Source organism: Zonotrichia leucophrys, chromosome 4A, assembly GCF_028769735.1.
Source record: "Zonotrichia leucophrys gambelii isolate GWCS_2022_RI chromosome 4A, RI_Zleu_2.0, whole genome shotgun sequence".
NCBI lineage: Eukaryota > Metazoa > Chordata > Aves > Passeriformes > Passerellidae > Zonotrichia > Zonotrichia leucophrys.
The window spans coordinates 10,859,718-10,880,504 of NC_088174.1; the positions used below are offsets into that span (position 1 = coordinate 10,859,718).

General features: G+C 50.8%; 2 protein-coding genes across 2 annotated transcripts; one reads left to right on the forward strand and one right to left on the reverse strand.

Annotated features, from left to right (window-relative positions):
* Window positions 1-533: 533 nt before the first annotated feature.
* Window positions 534-10,690, forward strand: NKRF (NFKB repressing factor). Its single transcript, XM_064712502.1, has 3 exons — window positions 534-997; window positions 5,266-5,387; window positions 7,374-10,690. Exons 1-3 carry the CDS (start codon window positions 795-797, stop codon window positions 9,362-9,364), a joined length of 2,316 nt encoding a protein of 771 aa, XP_064568572.1. The 5' UTR covers window positions 534-794; the 3' UTR covers window positions 9,365-10,690.
* A 1,239-nt stretch (window positions 10,691-11,929) lies between these two features.
* Window positions 11,930-20,719, reverse strand: UBE2A (ubiquitin conjugating enzyme E2 A). The gene is made up of 6 exons (XM_064712506.1): window positions 20,415-20,719; window positions 20,013-20,093; window positions 19,878-19,903; window positions 14,821-14,910; window positions 13,749-13,837; window positions 11,930-13,374 (listed from the first exon to the last, which is right to left on the reverse strand). The coding sequence occupies exons 1-6, from the start codon at window positions 20,456-20,458 to the stop codon at window positions 13,246-13,248; spliced, it is 459 nt and encodes a 152-aa protein (XP_064568576.1). The 5' UTR covers window positions 20,459-20,719; the 3' UTR covers window positions 11,930-13,245.
* Window positions 20,720-20,787: the final 68 nt, after the last annotated feature.

The window sequence follows — 20,787 nt, forward strand, 5'->3', positions numbered from 1 at the left end:
TGCTGAGCGAGCAGGGGCTGCTGAGTGTGCAGGGACTGCAGGGGGAGGAACAGAGGAAAGGATGGGTATGGGTGTGTGTGTGTGCGGGTGTGCGCGAGTGTGAGTAGTGTGCAAGGGTGTGAGCAGCTGTGCGTGGGTATGAGTGTGCATGTGTGTTTCTGTGTGTGTGTCTGTCTGTCTGTGTGCGTGTGCGCCGCTCGCTGGGCCCGGCGCTCTGCACAGCCGCGGCGGTCACGGAGAGGCTGGAGCCCGGTGGAGACGGCGGATCCCGGCCCCGGGCAGCGCAGCGCCGCCCCTGGGGCAGCCGCGGCTGTTCGGCAAGACCTGGGGCAGATGGGGCAGATGCCCGGGGCGGGCGGCACCGGGGGAACCGGGCGGACACCGTAGGGTCCGTGAGGCCCGTGGGGCCCCACTCCCGGCAGCGGCCGCCAGGGGGCGCTGAGGCCGCCGCGCTGGCCCCGCCATGGCGGCTCTTTCTCGCGGCGTCTCGCGCGATCGTGACGCGCGGCCACGTGACTCGGCGCCGGCCGGGCCGCGCCGTTCGGCCCCGCGCGAGTGACGGGAGCGGAACCGGGAGCGGAACCGGGACGGCACCTGCGGGGCGGGGCCGCCACCGAGCGGGGCCGGGCCGGGGCAGGTGACGGCGGAGCGGAGGCTGGGCCGGGCCGGCGCTTCCCGGCGGCCCGCAGCGAGCCGCGGCCTGGTCCGCACGTGGGGCCTGGTCCCGCCGTTCGCGCCCGGGCCCGGCGGGTGCGCGCCCCTGGCGGGGTTGGGCCCCGCGGCCTTTGCCCGCCATGCCGCCCCCGGCAGAGCCGCAGCCGGAGGCGGAGGCCGAGCCGGCGCTGGAGCAGTGGCGGCAGTACAACGAGACCGACCGGCAATGGGCGCTGCGCCGCCGCTTCATCCTCCGCCACCTCCCCGCGTACCCCGGCGGCGCCATCGACCAGCTGCTGGCGCTCTCCGTGCTCTGGACCAACCACGTCTTCATGGGCTGCAGGTAAGCGCGGACTCCCACCGGGCTCGGGCGGGCTCTCGGTGCCCGCAGGACACCGGGGCTCGGGGCGCTCGGCAGGACGGGCCGTGCCGCGGGCAGGAGCGGGTGAAGCGGAGCGGGACCGGAGCCCCCGCCGGGAGAACGGGCTCGGGCTCTCGTGGGGGCCAAACCTCGGCCCCAGATGCGCTTTAGAAAGGAGCCGCAGAACAGCTGGGGTGGAAGGGGCTGAGGCAAGAGAGCTTCTGTCCCTGGCCGGTTTTGTTCGCTCGAGTGTGCCGGTGTGTGTTCGTGGAGGGCAGCAAGCCGCTGGAAGAGTTGATGGTGCTTTGCAAGTAGTTCTTGATGTCCCGCCCCCAGGACTCGCTGAGCTTGCGGTGCTGTGTCATTTAAATGAGCAGAGAGCGTCCCTGGGAGCACAAAGTCGCCTGTGCAGTCCCCTGAAGGCTCAGCTTTTCGTGGGGAAGTGAAGGGGAATCCTTTCATCCAGCTGTCCCGGCCGTAGGCAGGCTGTGCAGATCTGCACAAACGTCACCCACGTTCACAGACGCCTTTAATGATGAGATTGTTTTGTTTTCAGCTGGACGGAAGCAGTTGCTTAACCACCAACTTCTGCAAACTGTGGCACAGAGATGGACTTTTAATAATGTTCCATCCCGCAGCCTTGTGGGGGAATACTTTGTGTCATCTCTACAGAGCAAAATCAGTATCTTTAAATACACATCTGCCTGTTTCCTTTTTTTTTTTTTTTCCCGGGGTCAAGTACTAAACTGTTCTGCCCTGCAAGCACCAAAATTTAACATAGATTTTAAACAGTTTCAAATTCCAAAGCTTGAGCAATATGTTAGAATTGAATATATACATATATTCTTCATATACAGTTACATACAGTGGTCCATCTTAATGTGTTTGTGTGCTGTCTTAATGGGGACCTTCTCTGTGCCAGGGCTTTTGGGAATGGTGCAATAATCACCTACAGGCTGCTGCTAATAGAAGTGAAAAACTCTGTGGGAAGGTTTCAAATCCCAAAAACCGCTGCAGTTTAAGCCTGTCAGTGCACATACTTTGTGTGATGGACTCCTTCACCTGCAGCTCTCAGGGGAGATGAGATTTGGGCAGGATGCAGTCTGGAGCCATTACCAGTGAAGATGTTTCCCCAGAGCTGGTGTGCCTGGCTGGAGCACTGCGGGGAACATTCTGTACTGTTAAAACAATTCTAGCTTTACTTACAGTTGCCTGGGGCAGGAAGGGACCTGCAGCATTCCCTGGGACTGCCTTTGGTGTTTGGGAAGAGATGATGTTGATTTATCGAGTAAATAGCTTCAAAGTTTGAGAGATTTTTGTTGTTTTCCCTTAGGTTTGTTGGCTGGTGTTTGGTTTTGTTTTGTTTTCCTGATGCCGGTTTCTTGCCAGCTGTTTGTCAGAGCAGCTCAGCTGGTTAGAGCAGGGTGCTGATAATGACAGTGATGTGGGTTCAGTCCCTATGTGGGTCATTCACTTGGACTCGATAATCCTTGTGGGACCCTTCCAACTCAGACTGTGGCTCTGGGAAGAACAGATCAGGGGCTTTGCTATGAAATCTGACTGAGTGCTCTGCTGGGAGAGGGTGTGGAGAGCATCCACAAGGCTCAGAACACATGGTCCGTGAGGAAGGGGTTAAATAAAAGGCTTCATTAGTTTAGGTTTAGATGAGAGAAGGTGTTCCTGTTCCCAGATATGTTAAAGGTGGCTGAGAATGGGGGCAGTGGTGCAGGAAAGCACTGTGCTCCAGAGTTACGGGATCAGGACAAGGGGTGGTCTGTGAAAGTCACAGCAGGGAGACTCCAGTTACTGGAGACACTGGGTTCCTCTGGCCAGATGAGACAAAACGTGTTGAGACTGACTGATCTCCTCCCCACCCCCAGCTGAAATATGAGCCCCAAAAGTCTCCATCCTTTGTGAATAATGACAGGTGTCAAATCTGACACTGCTCTTGCACCCTGCTGGAAATGGACACTGCCCATCACAGGTAATGTCACCTTGTCCCTGTAAGTCAGGAGGAGAAACAGATTCGCACTGCTCTCCCCTTTGGCTGTGAGAGGACAGGGCTGTGTCCTGGTTTGAGGAAGGCAGGAACCTCCCTTGGAATGGAAAATACAACCCCTGTCCTTCTGAACTATTATAACTTTGAAATTGCAGGGCTTTCAGGCAAAGGTATGGGGAAAGGAGCATTCTTTACTAGAATGTGTGTGCACACCCCAGAATGTGTGTGTACATACTGAATGTGTGTGCACAGCCCAGAATGTCTCTGTACATTCCAGAATGTGTGTGTCCATCCTGAATGTGTGTGCACAGCCCAGAATGTGTGTGTCCATCCCCAGTGTGTGTGCACACCCCAGACTGTCTCTGTCCATGCCCAGTATGTGTCCACCCCAGACTTTCTCTGCACACCCCAGACTGCCTCTGTCCATCCCAGAATGTCTGTGCACAGCCCAGAATGTCTGTGCACACCCCAGACTGTCTCTGTCCATCCCCAGTATGTGTCCACCCCAGACTTTCTCTGCACACCCCAGACTGCCTCTGTCCATTCCCTCTGTCCCGCTGCCGCAGCCGAGCCCGCCCCAGCCGCGCTGCCCTCGGTGCAGTTCCGGGCCCGGCCGGCAGGGGCGCTGCTGGCTCCCGGCCGGCGGGGGCCAAGGAAAGGAAACTGTGCAGCCCCAGCGGGGGCTTCGGGGTTGGGTGACGCGGAGTGCAGGGTTAAAGTGTAGCAAAAAAGCCCCGGGCAGCAGAGAAAACACCAGCACTGGGCTGTCCTCCTCCCGTGCCAACAGCGAGAGAAGGAGAGCAGCAGAGCCCAGCCCCTCACCCCTGGCCAGAATCTCATGGTGTCTTTGCCCTTCCAGAGAGAAAACCCCAGGTAAGAGAGTGAGCAAGCTGCACACTTCCCCCACCTTGGCCATTTCTTTAGTCTCTCTTCAGTACTGGTCATTATTTTCTCTTAGTAGCAGATGGGACAAAATTCCATGAGAGAAAGAAACAAAAGGAAAAATCCTAACCCCCAGCAGGGCATCACCACTATCTCATCTCCCTTTGATCCCTCCTGGAATTTTCTTCCCATTCCCGGTTCCACTGCCTCCACTGAGGGCTGAGCTGTGCCAGTGGAGCAGGGACTGCAGTGTTCTGTGCTCAAGAGTTCTCCCAGGAGTTTATACGGATCTAATTTCTGCCTGGTCCTTTAAATGAGGAGCAGAACAAACCTTTCTTGAGTGGAGCTTGAGTAGATTTCCAGAGTCCTTGGAAGAGCAGTATTTAGAAGCTGGTGCAAATAAATCACTGCAGCCCTGGCTGTTGGGACAGCTGTGGGCTCCTGTCTGTGGGCAGTGCCCAGAGATGCTTTCTGGCTTTGGAAGGTGAGCATGCCATGGAACAGGTGCAGCACTGCTCTTCCTCCTCTCTGAACCATGGTGTGAAGCTGTCAGAGGCTGGTGTCAGGCTGTATTTGTGGGCTCTCCTTGGAGAGACAGGTTTGGGTTTCTTTCCTGTTCAGCCTCACCATGCAAATGGCTTGAAATGATGTGGCAGATCCCCAGGGCAATGGAACACTGAGCTGGTGGGGGATGAAAGGCCTAGAGGGATGGGACAGGGCTGTGCAATGCATGTCCTGCTTGTGTGGAGCTGTGGGTGCTGCAGCAGGGTCAGGGTTTGCTCAGAGCCTCTCACAGCCACCTCACCTCTCTCGTGGTTCAGGAACCTAAAACATTTCAGTTGCAGCACCCAGCCAGAGTTTAGTTTGGCTTTTTAAAGAGTGGTCGATGAAGGCTGAGCAGTGCCTGTGTCACCTGACATGGCAGTCGTGGTGTTGGTGACGTGCAGGCTCTGCCTGCTGCCCCACACAGGACTCCAGTGCCACCCTGAGCTCCTGTGCTTGGTTCACTGAAGCTGCTGCTCCTCCCTCACACCCCAGGGTTCAGTAGTGCCCCTGGCAGCTCTGCCAAATTCTGTGTTTTGTCAGATAATGTATTACATTTCAGTTTAGAACACTGTCAGTGTGGTGGCTGCATGGCTTAATGAGAAGTGGGTTTGTGCAGAGCCGGTGTGTGGCTGTGTGTCCGTGGCAGGGGGACAGTGGTCAGTGCTGTGCTCTGCTCCTGCAGGAGCAGAGGAGCATCTCCCCTGCACAGCTGCTGTGCCTCAGGCAGCTTTAGTTCTTGTTGTATGCAATAAAAGCTTGTGTGTGCCTGTGTGCTGCCCCTGGGGCTGGCTCTGAGGTCCTTCCTGCCCTTGGCCCCTCACAGGTACGGAGTGCAGGTCATGGAGAAGGTTCTCAAGATGGCTGAAGGCATCGACATCGGGGAAACGAGGTGCTACGAGCTGGTGCCCAGCAAGAAGCTGAAGAGATACCGCTCTCCATCGGACAGTGAGTACACCTGCAGTGCCACTGACCCTTCCCTGTGCCTGTCCCTGTCCCTGTCTGGGGGCAGCTCTGGGAGCAGGGGGACACCAGTGTGCCACAGGGCCGCCTGTGGGACAGCCAGCACAGCAAACTGGAGGGAAGTGCCTGTGGGGGCTCTGCTGGACTGCAGAGCAGCTCCCCCTCCTCTGACATGTGCATGATTCACACACAGTTCTGTCTTTGCCTAGGAAAATACCATTTTTCATTTCAATTATCAGGACTGGTGTCTGGAATCAAATACCTGTGTGGCTTTGTGTGCTGTGGTGAGGTGTGATGTTCTGACCCCAGGAAGGGTTGTACATGTACATAGTGATGTTCAGCTCATTGCTTTTGAGTTACAGCCTGCTTGGAGCTTTGAGGGAATGAGGAGTAGGCACAATGTGTGGTTTTGGGGGTTTTTTTCCCCCTGCTGGGCCTGGAAGAGTGCTGTATGTCAGCCCAGTCCATGGTTTCAGGTATCAGTGTTGCAGCTGTAGCCTTTCCAGTGCAGGACATGCAGCAGGCAGGGAGTGCTGGCAGTCAGTGGCTCTGTCTGCTGGCTGCTCCATGGCACCTTCAGAGCTCTGGAGAGGGCGGGATCTGTGCAGGCCCCCGTGTCAGTCAGCACTGCCTGTGGGAGGCACAAATGGTCAGGCAGCACAGGACTCCTCTGGGCTTGGGTAGAATTTCTAGCTCTGCCAAAGTTGCTTCCCTTATTTTGCCAGCCAGGAGTCTTTCTGTGCTTCCATGGGCCAGCTGCAAAGCTGAGAAGATGCTGTTGTTCTGTGTTTTGTCTGTCACAGGCAGCAGCCCTGAGGGTTCTCCAGGGCTTGTTGCACAGACGGCACAATGAGCTGTTCTGCTGGCAAGAGCCTTTAGGTGCTGCTGCAGTGCAGCCATCAAAAACAGACAGGGAAGAAATGCAAACCTTGCCATAATTCATCAAAACTGATGGGCAAAGGATTTAATGTGTAAGAGCTTTGTCACCTGATTTCAGCAGGAAGGGAGGAAGGGCTGTTTGTGCTGTGTGCAGGTGTTGTTTTCACCTGTGCTGTGGTGGTTGATGTCTAGACAGCCTGACCTACAGCAAGGCCAGCACATTGGCACTGGATTAGGCAGCACTTCCCAGCACTGAGCTGGCCTTTTGCTCCTGCGATGAAATTACACACATGGACCACGTCAGCATGTGGGTGCTGAATCTTCCACAGGAGAAGCCTTGTGTAACCATCTCTTAGATGTAGCATATTTGCTTGTCAGCTATTTGATTCTCCCCTTCTGCAGTAGCTTTGCACACCAGGATAGTCTGTCTCATTTGCATTTCTTCTGGTGCAGAAACAAGAGGTCAGTCAGTAATGGGGCCCTCAGTCACTGCAGCTGTCCCTTGAGGCTCAGGCAGATTTCTTCATGTTTGCTGCCCTTTAGCCCAAAGCAATTACACTGAGAGAAAATGTGCTCCTATTAAGTCAGTAACAGCCCCGTGTGTTTTGGAAAGGAGGGTTTGGTACCACTGTGTTCCACCTCAGATGAGGAGACAGGATGATAAAGTAGTTTATCTGACATCATCCTGCAATCCTGCAGCAGAGTCAGAGCTCAGGTTCTAGTCCTGCTGTGGTGTTCTGTCTTGTTTACCATAGTTTTACTTATTTTAGTAGATTTGAAGGGATTCACTTCAGAAATGACCAGATGGGTCAGTGGGCAATGCTGGAAGGCAGTCTCACCTGACCAAATATGTAGAGATTTTTGTGTGGTAGCTGTGAAAGTGGAAATACCACTGTAGTGACCTGCACAAGAATGACTGGTTATCTTTGATGAATTGTGAATGTCTTTTGGAAGGAAACCTTTTGGGTTTTGGCTATGGAATGCAAGTCCTGTGTTCAGAGCCTGCAGGTTCCTCTTGCAGATCCCTTTCTGAAAACAGTCTCCCTGTCATAGCACATATTGGTAACTGTGTAATATTCTTCCATCTCATAGGTCCAGAGCCAGAAGTGACTCCTGAGCCACCCAAAAAGGTGGCGCCCAAGTTCCGAGTGCGACCCCGCTTTGAGCCCATACATTTTGTCACCAGCGCTGAGAAGGATGGCAAGAAGGACAATTCTCTGGATCACCAAAGGCAGGAGGTGAACCAGGAGGCAAATACAAACAGCATGGCACAGCCAGCTGAAAACTGTACAAATTCTTTAGTGAATGCACGAGAGGCGAATCCCCAGCTCTCCAGCTCAGCTGGGCTTGGCTTTACAGGCCCAGCAGCAGCAGCAGCCAAGAAGGCTGTGAATAGTGTGGACTCTACCACAAGCAACACCGTGCAGGTTTCTGTTTCCCCTTCAACTGCCCCGCCTGCATCAGAGACTTTCCCTCCATCAGCAATAATGCTGAAGCAGAGCTTTATGGAGAAACTGTCAGCAGCTGTCTGGAAAAACCTTACTAATCCAGATGCAAACACTGGGACAGATAAAATTAACTTCACGTATCTTTTGACGCGTTCAATTCAGGCATGCAAGACAAACCCTGAATATATTTATGTTCCTCTGAAAGAGATTGCCCCTGCTGACCTGCCCAAAAGCAAGAAGCTCCTGACAGATGGCTTCGCCTGCGAGGTGCGGTGTCAGAACGTGTACCTGGCCACCGGCTATGCGGGCAGCAAGAACGGCTCCCGGGACCGAGCCGCGGAGCAGGCGGTGAAGCTGCTGAAGAAATCCGTGGAAGTTCGAGTCGTTCAGCGCAAGTTCAAGCACACCTACCACGAGGACCTGGTGGTGTGTGAGGCAGGTGTGTGTCGCCCAGATTTCCCTCCTGCTCTGAAACCTCACGAGGAGTTCGTAGTTGCCAACAGGGACTGTGTCCCCATGCAGCCCGGTACTGAATCCATGAAGGGTTCCGCACATGCCAACAAAGATTGGACTAGTTTTGTCCTCACAGAGAATGCCAGCGATGCAATAGGAATACTTAACAATTCTGCCTCATATAACAAAATGTCTGTTGAATATAAGTATGAATTAATGCCCAACCGCTCGTGGCGTTGTCAGGTGTATCTCCAAGATCACTGCCTGGCCGAGGGATTTGGCACAAAAAAGACCAGCAAGCACGCGGCGGCTGAGGAGGCGCTGAAAATCCTGCAGAAGATGCAGTCAAATATAGCATCCCTCAAAGTGACCCAGGTGCAGAAAGTGGGCTGCTCATCACGGGGCTCTGGGAGGAAGAAGGACCTGAAGGACCTGGTGATCTACGAGAACTCCCCTAACCCGGTGTGCACCCTCAACGACACCGCCCAGTTCAACAAGATGACGGTGGAGTACGTCTTTGAGAGGATGACAGGCATGCGATGGAAGTGCAAGGTGATGCTTGAAGATGAATTCATTGCAGAAGCAGTTGGAGTGAAGAAATCTGTCAAGCATGAGGCAGCAGAGGAAGCCGTGAAAATCCTCAAAAAGACTCAGCCAACTGTTGTTAATAACCTGAAGAAAGGCGCTGTTGAAGACGTCATCTCCAGAAATGAGATTCGAGGTCGATCAGCAGAAGAGGCTTTCAAACAGAAGATCAAAGAAGACAACATTGGGAACCAAATTTTAAGAAAGATGGGCTGGACGGGCGGTGGCCTAGGGAAGGATGGTGAAGGGATTAGGGAGCCTATTTCAGTAAAGGAGCAGTTCAAAAGGGAAGGACTTGGGCTTGATGTGGAAAGGGTGAACAGAATCGCTAAGAGAGATATTGAAGAGATCATTCGAAACTATGCACGTTCTGACAGTCACATTGACTTGACTTTCTCTAGAGAACTGACCATGGATGAGCGGAAGCAGATACATCAAATTGCCCAAAAATACGGTCTTAAAAGTAAATCCCATGGGCAGGGACACAACAGATACTTGGTGGTGAGCAGGAAGCGGCGCAAGGAAGATCTGTTAGACCAACTGAAGCAGGAGGGCCAGGTTGGGCATTACGAGCTTATCATGCCCCAAGCAAACTGAGGTGAGGTGTCCCCTTTGAACAGAGACTGAGTTTCCTGGACACTCGACTAAAGAAAGAGATGCTGCATTTTTCTTGTGGGTAATAAAATAATGACATTAAAGTCTTTTACTTTGGCAATATAATTTCTAAAATGTTGTTAGGTGTTTAGAACCGACCGAATTCTGTTCGAGCGCATTAGCACAACCCAAAAGCAGTAGTGCTGTTCCTGTATGTGTCTTTGATATTACTTGTTCCTTCACATTTTACTAGTTTTGTAATAGCAAACACATGTCCAATGAGAAGGAATTTGACATAATTTAAAATTATAGGTCCCTTGCTTTTCTTGAGCAAGGAAGGAGAAAAAAAAACCTTTTTAAAAAAAATTAAAAAGCAAAGGAAATGCAGTCTGGGGGCATAAACTTGTATGTAAAATTGGTATTAATTACAACAAAAATAAAGTTTTATTTCTGGAAAAAAAAGGTTTTGTCACACTTTGTATTAAAAAAGTGTGAAAACTGATTATTCTTGAGAAATACCTATATCAAGGTCTTGTCTCTGCTGTGTTTATGTACAGTATGTAAACCTTAACCAGTTCAGTGGCAGTTTTATTCATAGATTTCTACCTTGAGTCTCCCATTCTGAGAGTCACTGACGGCGCCTTCACTGCCAGCGAATGGGACTGAGAGAATTCCAGCGTTCCTACCTTGGAGAACGGTTGACATGTGCAGATACCATGGTGAAGTGTGAAATATAAAAACTGGAGGTAAATGCAGAGCCCACGCTCAAAGATGCTCATGTAGCTTGTGGGGACTGTTATATAACTTATTTTTTTACTTGGAATATCAGCTCTTTAATCCTGAACAAAACTGAATGTGTGCCTGGTTATTTCTCTGCTCCATCCCTGTACCGGTGCTTGTGTCTGGTGAGGGGATTCCCCAGGAAACTTCTGGCCTTGCTCTGACCACGTGTGAGTGTGGAAGCTCTCCAGGACTGGCTTATGTCACTGTCAGGGCAGAGCACTCCCTTCTTTATGGGAGAAGCATCCCTGACCTCCATCTGCACTGCCTGCTGGCAGGGTTACAGGGCACGGTGCTCTGTGAGCCTTGGAGGACTCTCCCTTCATGCTTAGGAAGGTTAAAGGAGAGCAGCTGGCCTTGGAAGAGCCAGGAGTGAGGCGTGCCTAGAGATGCTGCTCATCCTGTCAGCAGTGGGGTCTGCAGGTGCTTCACTAAGCCAGCCCTAAGGCAGTGCTTCTGTCAGGTCTCCTGTTGCCGTGTCTCAGCCATCACCTGGTGTTTTCTGCTGCTTATATTTGCCTCTCCAAATCATGACACCTTCCTCTACTTTTTTTCCCACCTCTTGTTCTGTTTTTAAATGCTCTCAGGGCTGAGGTGAGGATGCCTAACCTCTGGATGTCCTGGTGGTGAGCAGTTAGAGGGATTTTCATCCCTGCAGGGTGATGAGGAAGAGGAGAGACTGCCCTGGCAGGTGAGACTCAGGAAGGAGAGAGCAAGAGTCGTCTCCTCTCTGCTTGGCTGCAGCACAGCTTCTGTCTGCTTGGTCTGCTGGGTAACAACTTGCTGCTGCTGTGAAAAAATAATATAGCAGTAAATTCTGAAAGTAGGTTGTTTTTTATTTTTTTCCCCCTGTTGTTTGAGGTTGGTTTTTGTGCATTTCTTCTCCCTGTGTCTGAATTCTGCTCTCATCAACACTGGACTGTAGCAGATGGTGCTGTAGGAGTGGAAGAAGCCTGGTACTTTCTAGGGAAAGATGAAGCTCCTCCTCCCTAGCTTGGGTCTGCACCAGGTGCTTGGAGTTTGGTGCTGGCAAGGAAGGCAGCGAGAGTTCCACTGCTGTTCATGATGCAAAATGCCTCTTTTGGGAGAGCTGGGGCCTTGCTGCAGTCAGGGTAGCTCAGCAGGGGCAGCTGCCCAGGCTGTTCCTGCCCTGTCCTGGCTGTGACCCCTGTGCCACACACGGGGCTGTGCAGGACCTGCTGGGGGCGCTGCAGTCGCTGTTCCCGGGGCTGCAGAGCCTCAGCCTCGGGGAGAGGCACCACGGGGCCAGGGGGGAGCCTGTGGATAAAGGCCTTGCCTGAGCAAGCCTGGAGGGGGGATTGGTTTTCTTTGGCTGCTCTGTGCCGCTCACTTCTGGCTGCAGAAAAGAGTCCACTCTGTTGTTTTGGGCTTTTTTTTAACTAGTGAAACAAAGAATGGTGGGAAGGCTGCAAGGGCCTCTGTGGCCTTAGAGGGACTTGGTTCCTTGAGAAGGGGTTGTGGCATTACAGCTGTTCCAGGGTACAAACTCACCAATCTCCATTAATTTTTTTGAAAGAGCCCAGCTAATTGCACAGAAACCAGCTCTTGTTTTCTGCCACTCATCATAAATGCTGTTCTCCACCTGCTAAGACAGGAGGAAGGGAAATGCAATTCCTGTAATAACCGAGCCAGCCCTGTCTCCCCCTCCCCGCCCCTCCCCTGCACTACCCCAGGCACGCCTCTGCCCACAGGAGGAAATAGCACAGTGCTGCAGCTTCCCCCCACACCAGCTGCTGGCAGCCCAGTTAAATAAGCACAGTTATACACTTCTTGCCTATTTATACAATAAGCACTAAGGTTACACTTTATTTACAACTTTTGAAAAATGTACAGTTTCTTACATGGGTTACTTGTGCAAAGTTATACTTTTCAACTAACAGACCAATGTGCACACAAAAGACACTGGAACAGTGGACAACACAATTGCAAGTTCCATCCCACACTGCTGCTTAAGGTTCTGTATCCAAAGGTACAAACTTGCCTTACAAAAAAAGTGACTGGACTTACAAATGTTTTTTTCAGAATTGAAAAAATACTTCCATAAAACTGAAGGGAACGAACTCAAGCATGCAGCAGTAGCTCACACAAACCACGCCGTCATCTACGAAGAGCAGAAACTGCAGAGACTCGAGTGCCTACCCTGGACTTAATTCAAACTTCCCACAAGACAAAGTTAGATCCCAAACAACTTATCTTTCTCAGCTAAAGATAAGGGGCAGGAGAAAGACACCGAAGGAGAGTAATTCCATCGCTGGAACAGGTCAGGTTTTACCTCTTCCTTAATGTGGAAGGCCTTTTGCTGAGTACCACAGCTCTGCCTGGTTTTGTCCAGTATGCCTTCGTGACAGGACTATAGAAACCTGCTGACAGTTTCTGTAGGCATGTCCTTTAAAATAGTAATAAAAAAAAAAGGGCTTGTTTCTCACCCTCAGCAAAGATCCAAGTACCACAGCTGTAGTGATTTATGTAGATCTGTACATAAATCTTGCATGTGAAGTGCAGAAGTAACAAGCATTCCAGGGGCTTACTAAATCTTTGAATTGGAATCAATCAAAGTGTTGATTTTTTTAACATGAGTAAAGGAGTTGATAAACCAATACAAAAGGGAAACAAAAGATGATTTCTTCACCCAGTACTTAGAAACGCAGTGGGGTCTAAACCAATAGTAGAGGTGAGTGACCAGCCCGGACACATCAGCACTTTAGTTAATATCAGTTAAAAAATGTGTATGTATATAAACATCCCTTTTATCAAGCTACACATAAGCATCACTGTGTATAACACAATTACAATTAAAAGCTTAGTGTACACTACAGAAATGCACAATACTGCCCTAAGACTGGAGAGGGACCACAGAAAATGAATTCAGCATCAGTAACTCTTTTGCAAGTAACCCAAGTACAGAACGTTTGACTTCAAAGTGGGTGCGTTCTGATGTCCAAGGAGAAGAAGCTTCAGCAAGGGAGGGTGGCAACAGCACAACAGCTATTTTGCTTGCAAAGTAAATGCTAGGAGGAAAAAGATGACTCGGACACTTTGTTTATTTTCCTCATCAACAGAGTGTTCATTTGCATCATCCTGGGTCAACAGTCACGCCAGCTCTGTTCTACTATTGCAGAAACCCGTTTTTCATATTCCCGCTTATTCTCTTGGTATAGCTGAGCTGCCTGGCTGTTTGCTGGGCTGTTCGGGTTGGGCTCATCCAATAGGGACTGTGCAAAGAGAAAAACATCCTTAGGCACTGCCGAGTACAGCTCCCCAGCACACCCTCGGAACTGCCCACGCTGCTCAGAGCAGGGCTGTTACTCCAGGTGCATCCCTGCAGCTGGAAGGCTCTGGAGGCTCTGGCCACCAGTGTCACCCTGCACAGTGCAGGTGACTTGCTGTGACAGCCAAGCATTGCTGGGGCCCTGCAGTGACCACCTGAGTCACTGCCTGGCCAGCTTACACCTGGGAGGGATTCACACTTTGCCAATACTGTTATATTGCTATACTGGCTCTTAGGAGAGGGGGGAAAAAGTTTCCTGAGCTGTTTTTGTCAAAGCACCCTAATGTAATTCTGTCTCTTCATGCAGAGTTCTTTTACCTGTATGGATGTTAAGATGGAGGAGACATCATAAGTGGGGCTCCAGCGATTCTGAAGGATATCCAGACATATACTACCGTCTGCATAGACTGGAAAGGGTCAAAAACACAGCTTAAACCACAACTTGTACAGCCACTGGCTTTTCTCCCTAGTACTGCCCACTCCTGAAAACCTATGTACAGACACACTGCAACAGCCCATACTGCAAACAGGCCTCTAGCTAGGAAGCACTGAAGCTCCTCACCAACAGAAACCTGAAGTATTTAAAGTCAACCCGTGGTTATTCTCTCACAAACTTCTCTGTGTCATTGCAACTGCTGCTGTGGAAAACCATGAACAGATTTTAAGGCAAAAAAAAGAAATTAGCTGCCCAGAAGTGAACCAAACAAAGAACACCCACAAACAGTTGTTCACACTCAAGGTTTCCCCATGAAGTCTCTGCAACAGAGTCCAGTCACCTTATTCACAGCAGCTACCTGAGGACCTTCCCTCCCTGCACTGTACCCACACTTGCCATGGTGGAAGGTTTCTGGTATTTCTGCACAAAGGCAAGGAATAGCTCTCCAGCCTTTAGCTACCTAGGAAGGGGATTAATTAAACAATCTTACTGTCACTGGCTATAGCTGGACCCTAACACTACATTTCATGGTGCATCATTCTTACAGGCATTTAGGGGAAGTGACAGATGACAGCTGCATTCACTGGTGCCACTATGCTATGTCTACAATACATACAGACAGAAGTCCAAAGCACTGCTATTAAAGTACAAAACATTCTTCTGTAAGGCTTAACAGGCAGTTGAGTGTCTCACCAGTACTGTGCTGTAACACCTGAAAGGTAAGAGGCTCCTTTTATTGCCCCTTTCTTTTCAAGCCTGAGCACTGCTCACATATCCATCCTCACCAAAACTACACAACCACTGGAACTGTGCTGCCTCATTAGTGGAAACTTTTATAATAAATAGACCTTTTGTTCAGCAAGCTATAACAAAAAACATCCCAGCCCTCTCTTCCCCCCACCAAACCTCCAAGAGAACAGCAAAACGAAACCCAAGCACTGTCTAAGTACTTACCATTTGGATGAAACATTTTAGAGACAAATCTGACAGTAGGTGGCTTATTTGGGTATTCTTCTGTGAATTCTATTGTAAGTTTGAAAGTTCCTGGAGTTGAAAGAGAGATAAAGCAAGCTTTATTCAGCATGAATTTACACAAGGGATGAGTAAGTAGCAGTTCCCCCACAATACACACTGACACTACTGTGCTCACACAGGCATGATGGACATGGAACACACATTGTGCAATTCCTTCACTCTCGTGGAGTTAATCATTAACACCCCATTCCAAACAGCACTGGTACAAGAGCATTTCCTGGGACTGACTTTTATTAAGCCAGTCAAAAGGTTTATGTAGGGAAATAAATCTGCCCTTGGGGTTTTCTTCCAGAGAGCCTAATCCCAGCACACTGTGCAAACAACAGCAGTGGGTGTAGAACCATCTGTGTACATAACGTCATTGGGTGAGTCCTATCTATGGAATACGCTGTCATAGCAAGGACCTTGTCATTTATTTCCTCTAAATTAAAAAAAGGCATATTTCTCAACAAATGTAAGGTAATCAGGTCTTGCAGAAAAGTAGTATTGAATGCAGCATCCAAATCAAACTTTCAAATACAAACCTGAGCATTTACTTCACGCTAACTGGTCATCCTTAGTGAGAGGCTTATTGAGCAGAACCAGAAAACTGCAGCTGAGTCTCAATCCAACCATTTTAACAGCCTGCACCAAGGTAAGTTATTTTAGCCCTTCTCCTCAGGCTATGACAGTCTGAGAATAAGAAGTCTGTCAAGTAAGCTGCACATATGGGTTCAGGGGACCAAGGCCTGCTCCTGATTCAGCTCGGTCACCAAGGAACTCTCCCTGCTCCATGCAGGCCACGGGAGCTGCTCCCAGCCACGCTCCCTGGTGTGCCCAGAGCTGGAGCAGCTCCACACAAACACACAGCCCTCCTGCAGAAGGGCTGCACCTGACACTAAAGCTGGAACAAGCTGCTGCTGGGGCACATTGCCTTTTCTGAAAGGGCACCTTTATGTATCAGTGATGGATGAGTCAGGTTCCCCACATCCCCCACGCTCAGTGTCCCTCCGTGTTTCCTGTTGTCAGGGAGTTTTCCAGCCCCAACAGAATGAAGTTATTCCTTTGGCTAGCAAACACGTGCCAATAACTGGTAAGCCAGAGAACAGATTTTTGGGTTTTGGTTTTTTTTTTTTTTCAGATCAGCAAGGACCTGCAAGATTTCCCAGGGACTCCTTTCTTTATAAGGAGATAAACTGTAACACTGAGTTGCAAGAAATGAAGGTCATTGCTTTGACGTTCCAGTTTGCAAATGAAGACACAGCACAGATGCTTTAGCACTTTCTCTACAGCAGTGGGAAGTCTCAGCACCCTAAAAATAAGTTTATGCATGTTTGGTTTTTTTATTAGCAGCCTAACAATGTAACAGCAGAGAGCCAACACTATGCTATCTCACTGTGAAACAAACGAGCCAGAACAGCAGAGTTAGGATTGCTCAAATTACTGGAAGTCTGCAGTGGGGTTTTCAAGTAGACTCCAGCTTAGTCCAGTGGCACAGAGCCAGGTCTGAGATCAGCCTGAAACACAGGAGCGAGGAACAACTTCTGCCAGCTGCAAACATCAGCCCCTTAGAAGCAAATGCTTAGAGATTGGACTCAAGGTATTCTCAGCTCTCCCTGCCCCAGTTTGGTTCTCAGGAGCCTCCCCCTGAAGGAGGAGTGACTAAGCAAGCAGTAGGCTGAAAACCAAGCACAAACCACCACACAGGCTCGGCAGCAACAGGAGCAGTTTGGTCTCAGAATCTATTTAAAACCACTGAAAGAAAGGGAAGCTATTGTCCCACAGAGACAGGACAGTGCTACTTTAACACAGAGCTGAGCTCACCTGCAGCAATACCCAGCTGGAGTATCTATCTACCTGCTGGGATTTCCGAGGCAGGGCCCAGAGTGGCAATGGCTCTTTGGAAATGCTCCACAGCATGCAAACCCTCACTACTGAGCTTTACTAAAGGGCAAATCCAGAGATGTGATGCACCAAAGTCCAGGGGTCACACACACTGAAAGCCCACAAAGGTATCACAACACAGCGCTGAGGCCTTCAGAGTCCAGTCCCTCATGTCACTAATTTTAATGCTTTCAACTGGTATTTCTCACAGCTTACCCTAGACAGACATTTTAAAACCATGAATTATCATATTTACTGTCATTGTTGATTTTGGGATCACACTAATCATAGGCAAACATTCTCTTTTCTGCCCTGTACTTACCCTGCTGATCACTCCTGCCTCAGGATTTGAGACCCTGACACAGCCAGGAGAGGTTTCTGCCCAGCCTGTGCCCAGCCCCAGCTACTGCAGAGAGCAGAGCCCGTGTCCCTGCAGGGCCCCTCACTGCACCCCCTCCATTCCACTGCCCTAAAAGCAGGGACAGGCTCTTTCACTCCTGCATGAGGATACAGGATCCACATTCCATGAGCAAGGCATAAACCACACACAAGACAAATGCCTTGTGTTCTCTGCTCAGCCTCCTGCACAATCCCAGCAAGGCAGGGTACAATGGCTGAGCTACTTAAATCTCTCTGAGCCAGGAATCCCACACTAACCACAGCACCATCACCCAGCCTCAGAGGAACAGCACTGGCACAGCCTGGGCTTCCATGGCTGTGCCAGCATTACCACTTCAGATGCCACACACAAACATTCTTAGAAATATGGTGGAGGGAGGATAAATATCCCCAGGGTCCCACTGCAGACACCTGCAATCGAATCCTCTTGAACCAGAAGATGGGAGTTGTGCTGCTGGTCTAAATTAGTGGTTGCTCCTAAGCTGAGGCAGGCTGCACACCGAGTTGTGAAAACACCCTCCAAGTCTGGGGGTGGAGAAGGAGGGGTATCAGCTGCAGAATGCTGCACAGCAAGTAAACAAATGTGCTTCAACTTCAGGTTTGCAGCCCAGACAAACTACACCACCTCAGAAGCTGCAGGCAGAGAAGGGCCTCACCAGAAGGAGGATAAAGAACAGTAACTCTCACAATGTCAGCATCATTATACCTCTAGAATAACAAACCCCCCCAAATTTCACAGGCTACTTTTACAAGAACCAAGCTATCTGAAATTTTACAGTATCACCACACAGTGAAAGAGCCTAAAAATTAAAAAGAACACTGACCTGCAAAGACTTACAGAGTTTCAGTGTATCTTTGAGTCACAAGGGCCTGTGCAGCTGCAAAGCCAGTCCAAACTAACATGCTGTTAAATTAAAATTTCCTTACTCTTACCTGCATGAAGCTGAACTGCATCTGGACTGCACTGCCATGATCTGAACTGTGCTGCTTCACCCACTGAGTGGGAAAGCACAGCTGAGGCACCAGCAAGCCCTATCTGCAGGCTCCACTTAGTGCTTTGTTATCTAGCAAAGTAAGATCCATCCAGGGGGAGGAGATAAGCAGATATCCTGCTGCACAAGCCACATCTGTTTTCCTGAGCACACAGTGGGAAAACACAGCCTTTGCTAAGGAAAGAGCAATCCATCACACCTTGGGGCACAGCATGACATCAGCCCAAGCTGCAGGACAGCAGCAGCAGCCCCAAGCATCTGTCTGAACCTCAGACTGTTGATAGTGCAACACATCCTCAGCATCCAAGATAAAGACTCAATGCTGCCTCAGGAAGCACGGAGGAAATCAATATGTCAGGGCTCTCAAAAGCAGTCCTCAACCTTCTGCAACTAAATGGAAATGTATGGAAAAAAAGCCCTTGGAGCATCTGTTAACCACATGCTGAGCTGGAAGAGCCTGAGCATGGCAGGAACCTGCATCCAGCACACTGCAAGGAGACAGCTCTCTGCTTTAAACTGTGAATCACTCTATTAGCAGCACTGCTCCAAGAGCTAAAGCAGCTCCAGCAACCCCCACAGAAGTTTCAGTGAGCCCTTCTTTAAGGGTTACCACATGAGACAGCAAAACACATTCAGTCTAGCTGCTCTATTATGCAATGCTTTAAGTCCAAGTTCTAAACATCAGACTCCTGAAACAGCTACTCCAGCAAATTTCTTAACTAAAGAAATTAAAAAGAATTACATTAAAAAGAAGTGAGTCTTCAGAGTTTTCTTAGGCCTGAAATATTTGAGGTCTTCAAAACAGTCACAGAGAAATACAGTCTGCAATTCAGAGGCACATCCACAGGTGCTACCTCCACGGATAAACAAAGACAAGGGAGTTAGCCAAGAACAACATAAGAGTTAAGGAATTTTTCCTATGCTTTTGTCATGAGTCATGGAGATCTAAGATTAATTATAGCCTACACTGAAAGTACCTTAAAAAATGCATCACTGATTTCAGTTAGACAGTATTTCATGTCTAACAGGTTTTCACAAGATGCTGAAGTACTCATACAGCATCAGTAAACCTATCAAAGTCAGTAAGGCCAGAGGGAAACTACAGGTATGTCACCAGGACCTATTCAGTCAGCTTTTAAACTTAAAAAGTCTTTTAATCTTAAGCCCTGAATGATACCAATTGCAGCACAGCAGAAATAAATGAGAAGAAAAAGCCACTCTTCTGAACTTCCTCAGTCATTCAGCCCATTTCCTACTTCAGCTGACTCACATTGGAACTTGCTCACAAAACACTTCCAGCATCAGAAAAACACAGAACTCAAACAAAAGACAACAGTTCTATGCCAAGTTATTGATGGCTACCCAAACATGAATGTCCCTAAAAACATGATCCAAAGTTCAACAGAAAAGTTTGTAGAGACCCTTAAAATGACTTATAATAGATACAGGGACTACATACAAGACTGTACAAGCTAATTGCATGTTTTTTTAAGTCAACACAGCAAACTAAATCTACAACACCTTCTGAGAGTAGGATTAGAAAACTAATATTTACAAAAACCAGGCACACACGTATGTGGTCAGGTGAACATGCACCCACGTCCCCCTCCTCCCCCCTTCCAGGCTCACACCTGTTGCAGTCTACGGCAGTGACACCAAGGCCGTGTCAAACCGCAGCATTCATCCCGAAAAGCCAAACACAGCCCCGCACGCCGCACTTACCGTCCTCGAAAGGAGTCCCCTCGGGCCTGGAGAAGGGAAAGCAAAGCACAGCGTTACCCCGCTGGCAGCCCGGCTCCGACCCCCCGGCGGCGGAGCGGCCCCCGCGGCCCGCCGCCCCCTTCCCCGCCGACTCACCCGAAGATGACGGCGTTCCACACCATGATGTTGTTCTCAGAGGGGGCCCCGCTCACCCCGGCCGGGGGATCCTCCTGCAGCCTGCGGGGCACAGGGACGGTGAGCGCGGCTGCGCCCCCGCGCTGCGCAAACGGCGTAACCCGGCCCGGCAGCGGCCGCTGCGCAAGCGGCGTAACCCGGCCAAGGAGCGGCCGCTGCGCAAGCGGCGTAACCGGGCCCGGCAGCCGCCGCTGCGCAAACGGCGTAACCCGCGGCAGGCAGCGCCGCCCGCGCTACGCAATCAGCGGAGCGCGCCTTGCCCCGCCGCCATGTTGTGCTGCCCCCTCCTCCCCCGGTAGCGCTCGGCCCTTCGTCCTCCTCCCGCCCGCCCGCCCCTTTCCCCTCGGCCCGCGGCCTCGGTACCTCTTGAAGTCCCGCATGAGGCGCCTACGGGCCGGAGTGGACATGGCGGGCTGAGGGTTATAGCTCAGGCATACACTGCCGGAGGGAGCGCCGGGTGCGGCTGAGGTTCGAGCTCCGACTGAGGCGGCGGCGGCGCTGAGGGACAGGAGCGATCGCGGCCTCTACCACTACGGCGGGCGCGGGGGGGGGGAGCCTGGGCTGCACCGACTCCTGCGCCGGCAGCCCGACGGTCCCGGGATGTACCAACGGCGCGGGGAGAGGGGGGCGGAGCCGGATGTGGCTGAGCCCCCGGCCCAGCCTCTACCACCACGACGGGGGGCGGGGCCTGGGGGCGGCACCAACGGCGGCGGAGGGCGGGGTGTGACGTCAGCAG

What these genes read in the sequence shown, in the direction of transcription:
- NKRF (XM_064712502.1), top strand. Translation starts at nt 795, where the DNA reads ATGCCGCCCCCGGCAGAGCCGCAGCCGGAGGCGGAGGCCGAGCCGGCG. An exon ending in CACGTCTTCATGGGCTGCAG is followed by an intron (nt 998 to 5,265) that starts GTAAGCGCGGAC and finishes GGCCCCTCACAG; the next exon opens with GTACGGAGTGCAGGTCATGG. An exon ending in ATACCGCTCTCCATCGGACA is followed by an intron (nt 5,388 to 7,373) that starts GTGAGTACACCT and finishes TCCATCTCATAG; the next exon opens with GTCCAGAGCCAGAAGTGACT.
- UBE2A (XM_064712506.1), bottom strand. Translation starts at nt 20,458, where the DNA reads ATGTCCACTCCGGCCCGTAGGCGCCTCATGCGGGACTTCAAGAG. An exon ending in TGGAACGCCGTCATCTTCGG is followed by an intron (nt 19,904 to 20,012) that starts GTGAGTCGGCGG and finishes TCCCTTCTCCAG; the next exon opens with GCCCGAGGGGACTCCTTTCG. An exon ending in GGGGACTCCTTTCGAGGACG is followed by an intron (nt 14,911 to 19,877) that starts GTAAGTGCGGCG and finishes TTTCAACTCCAG; the next exon opens with GAACTTTCAAACTTACAATA.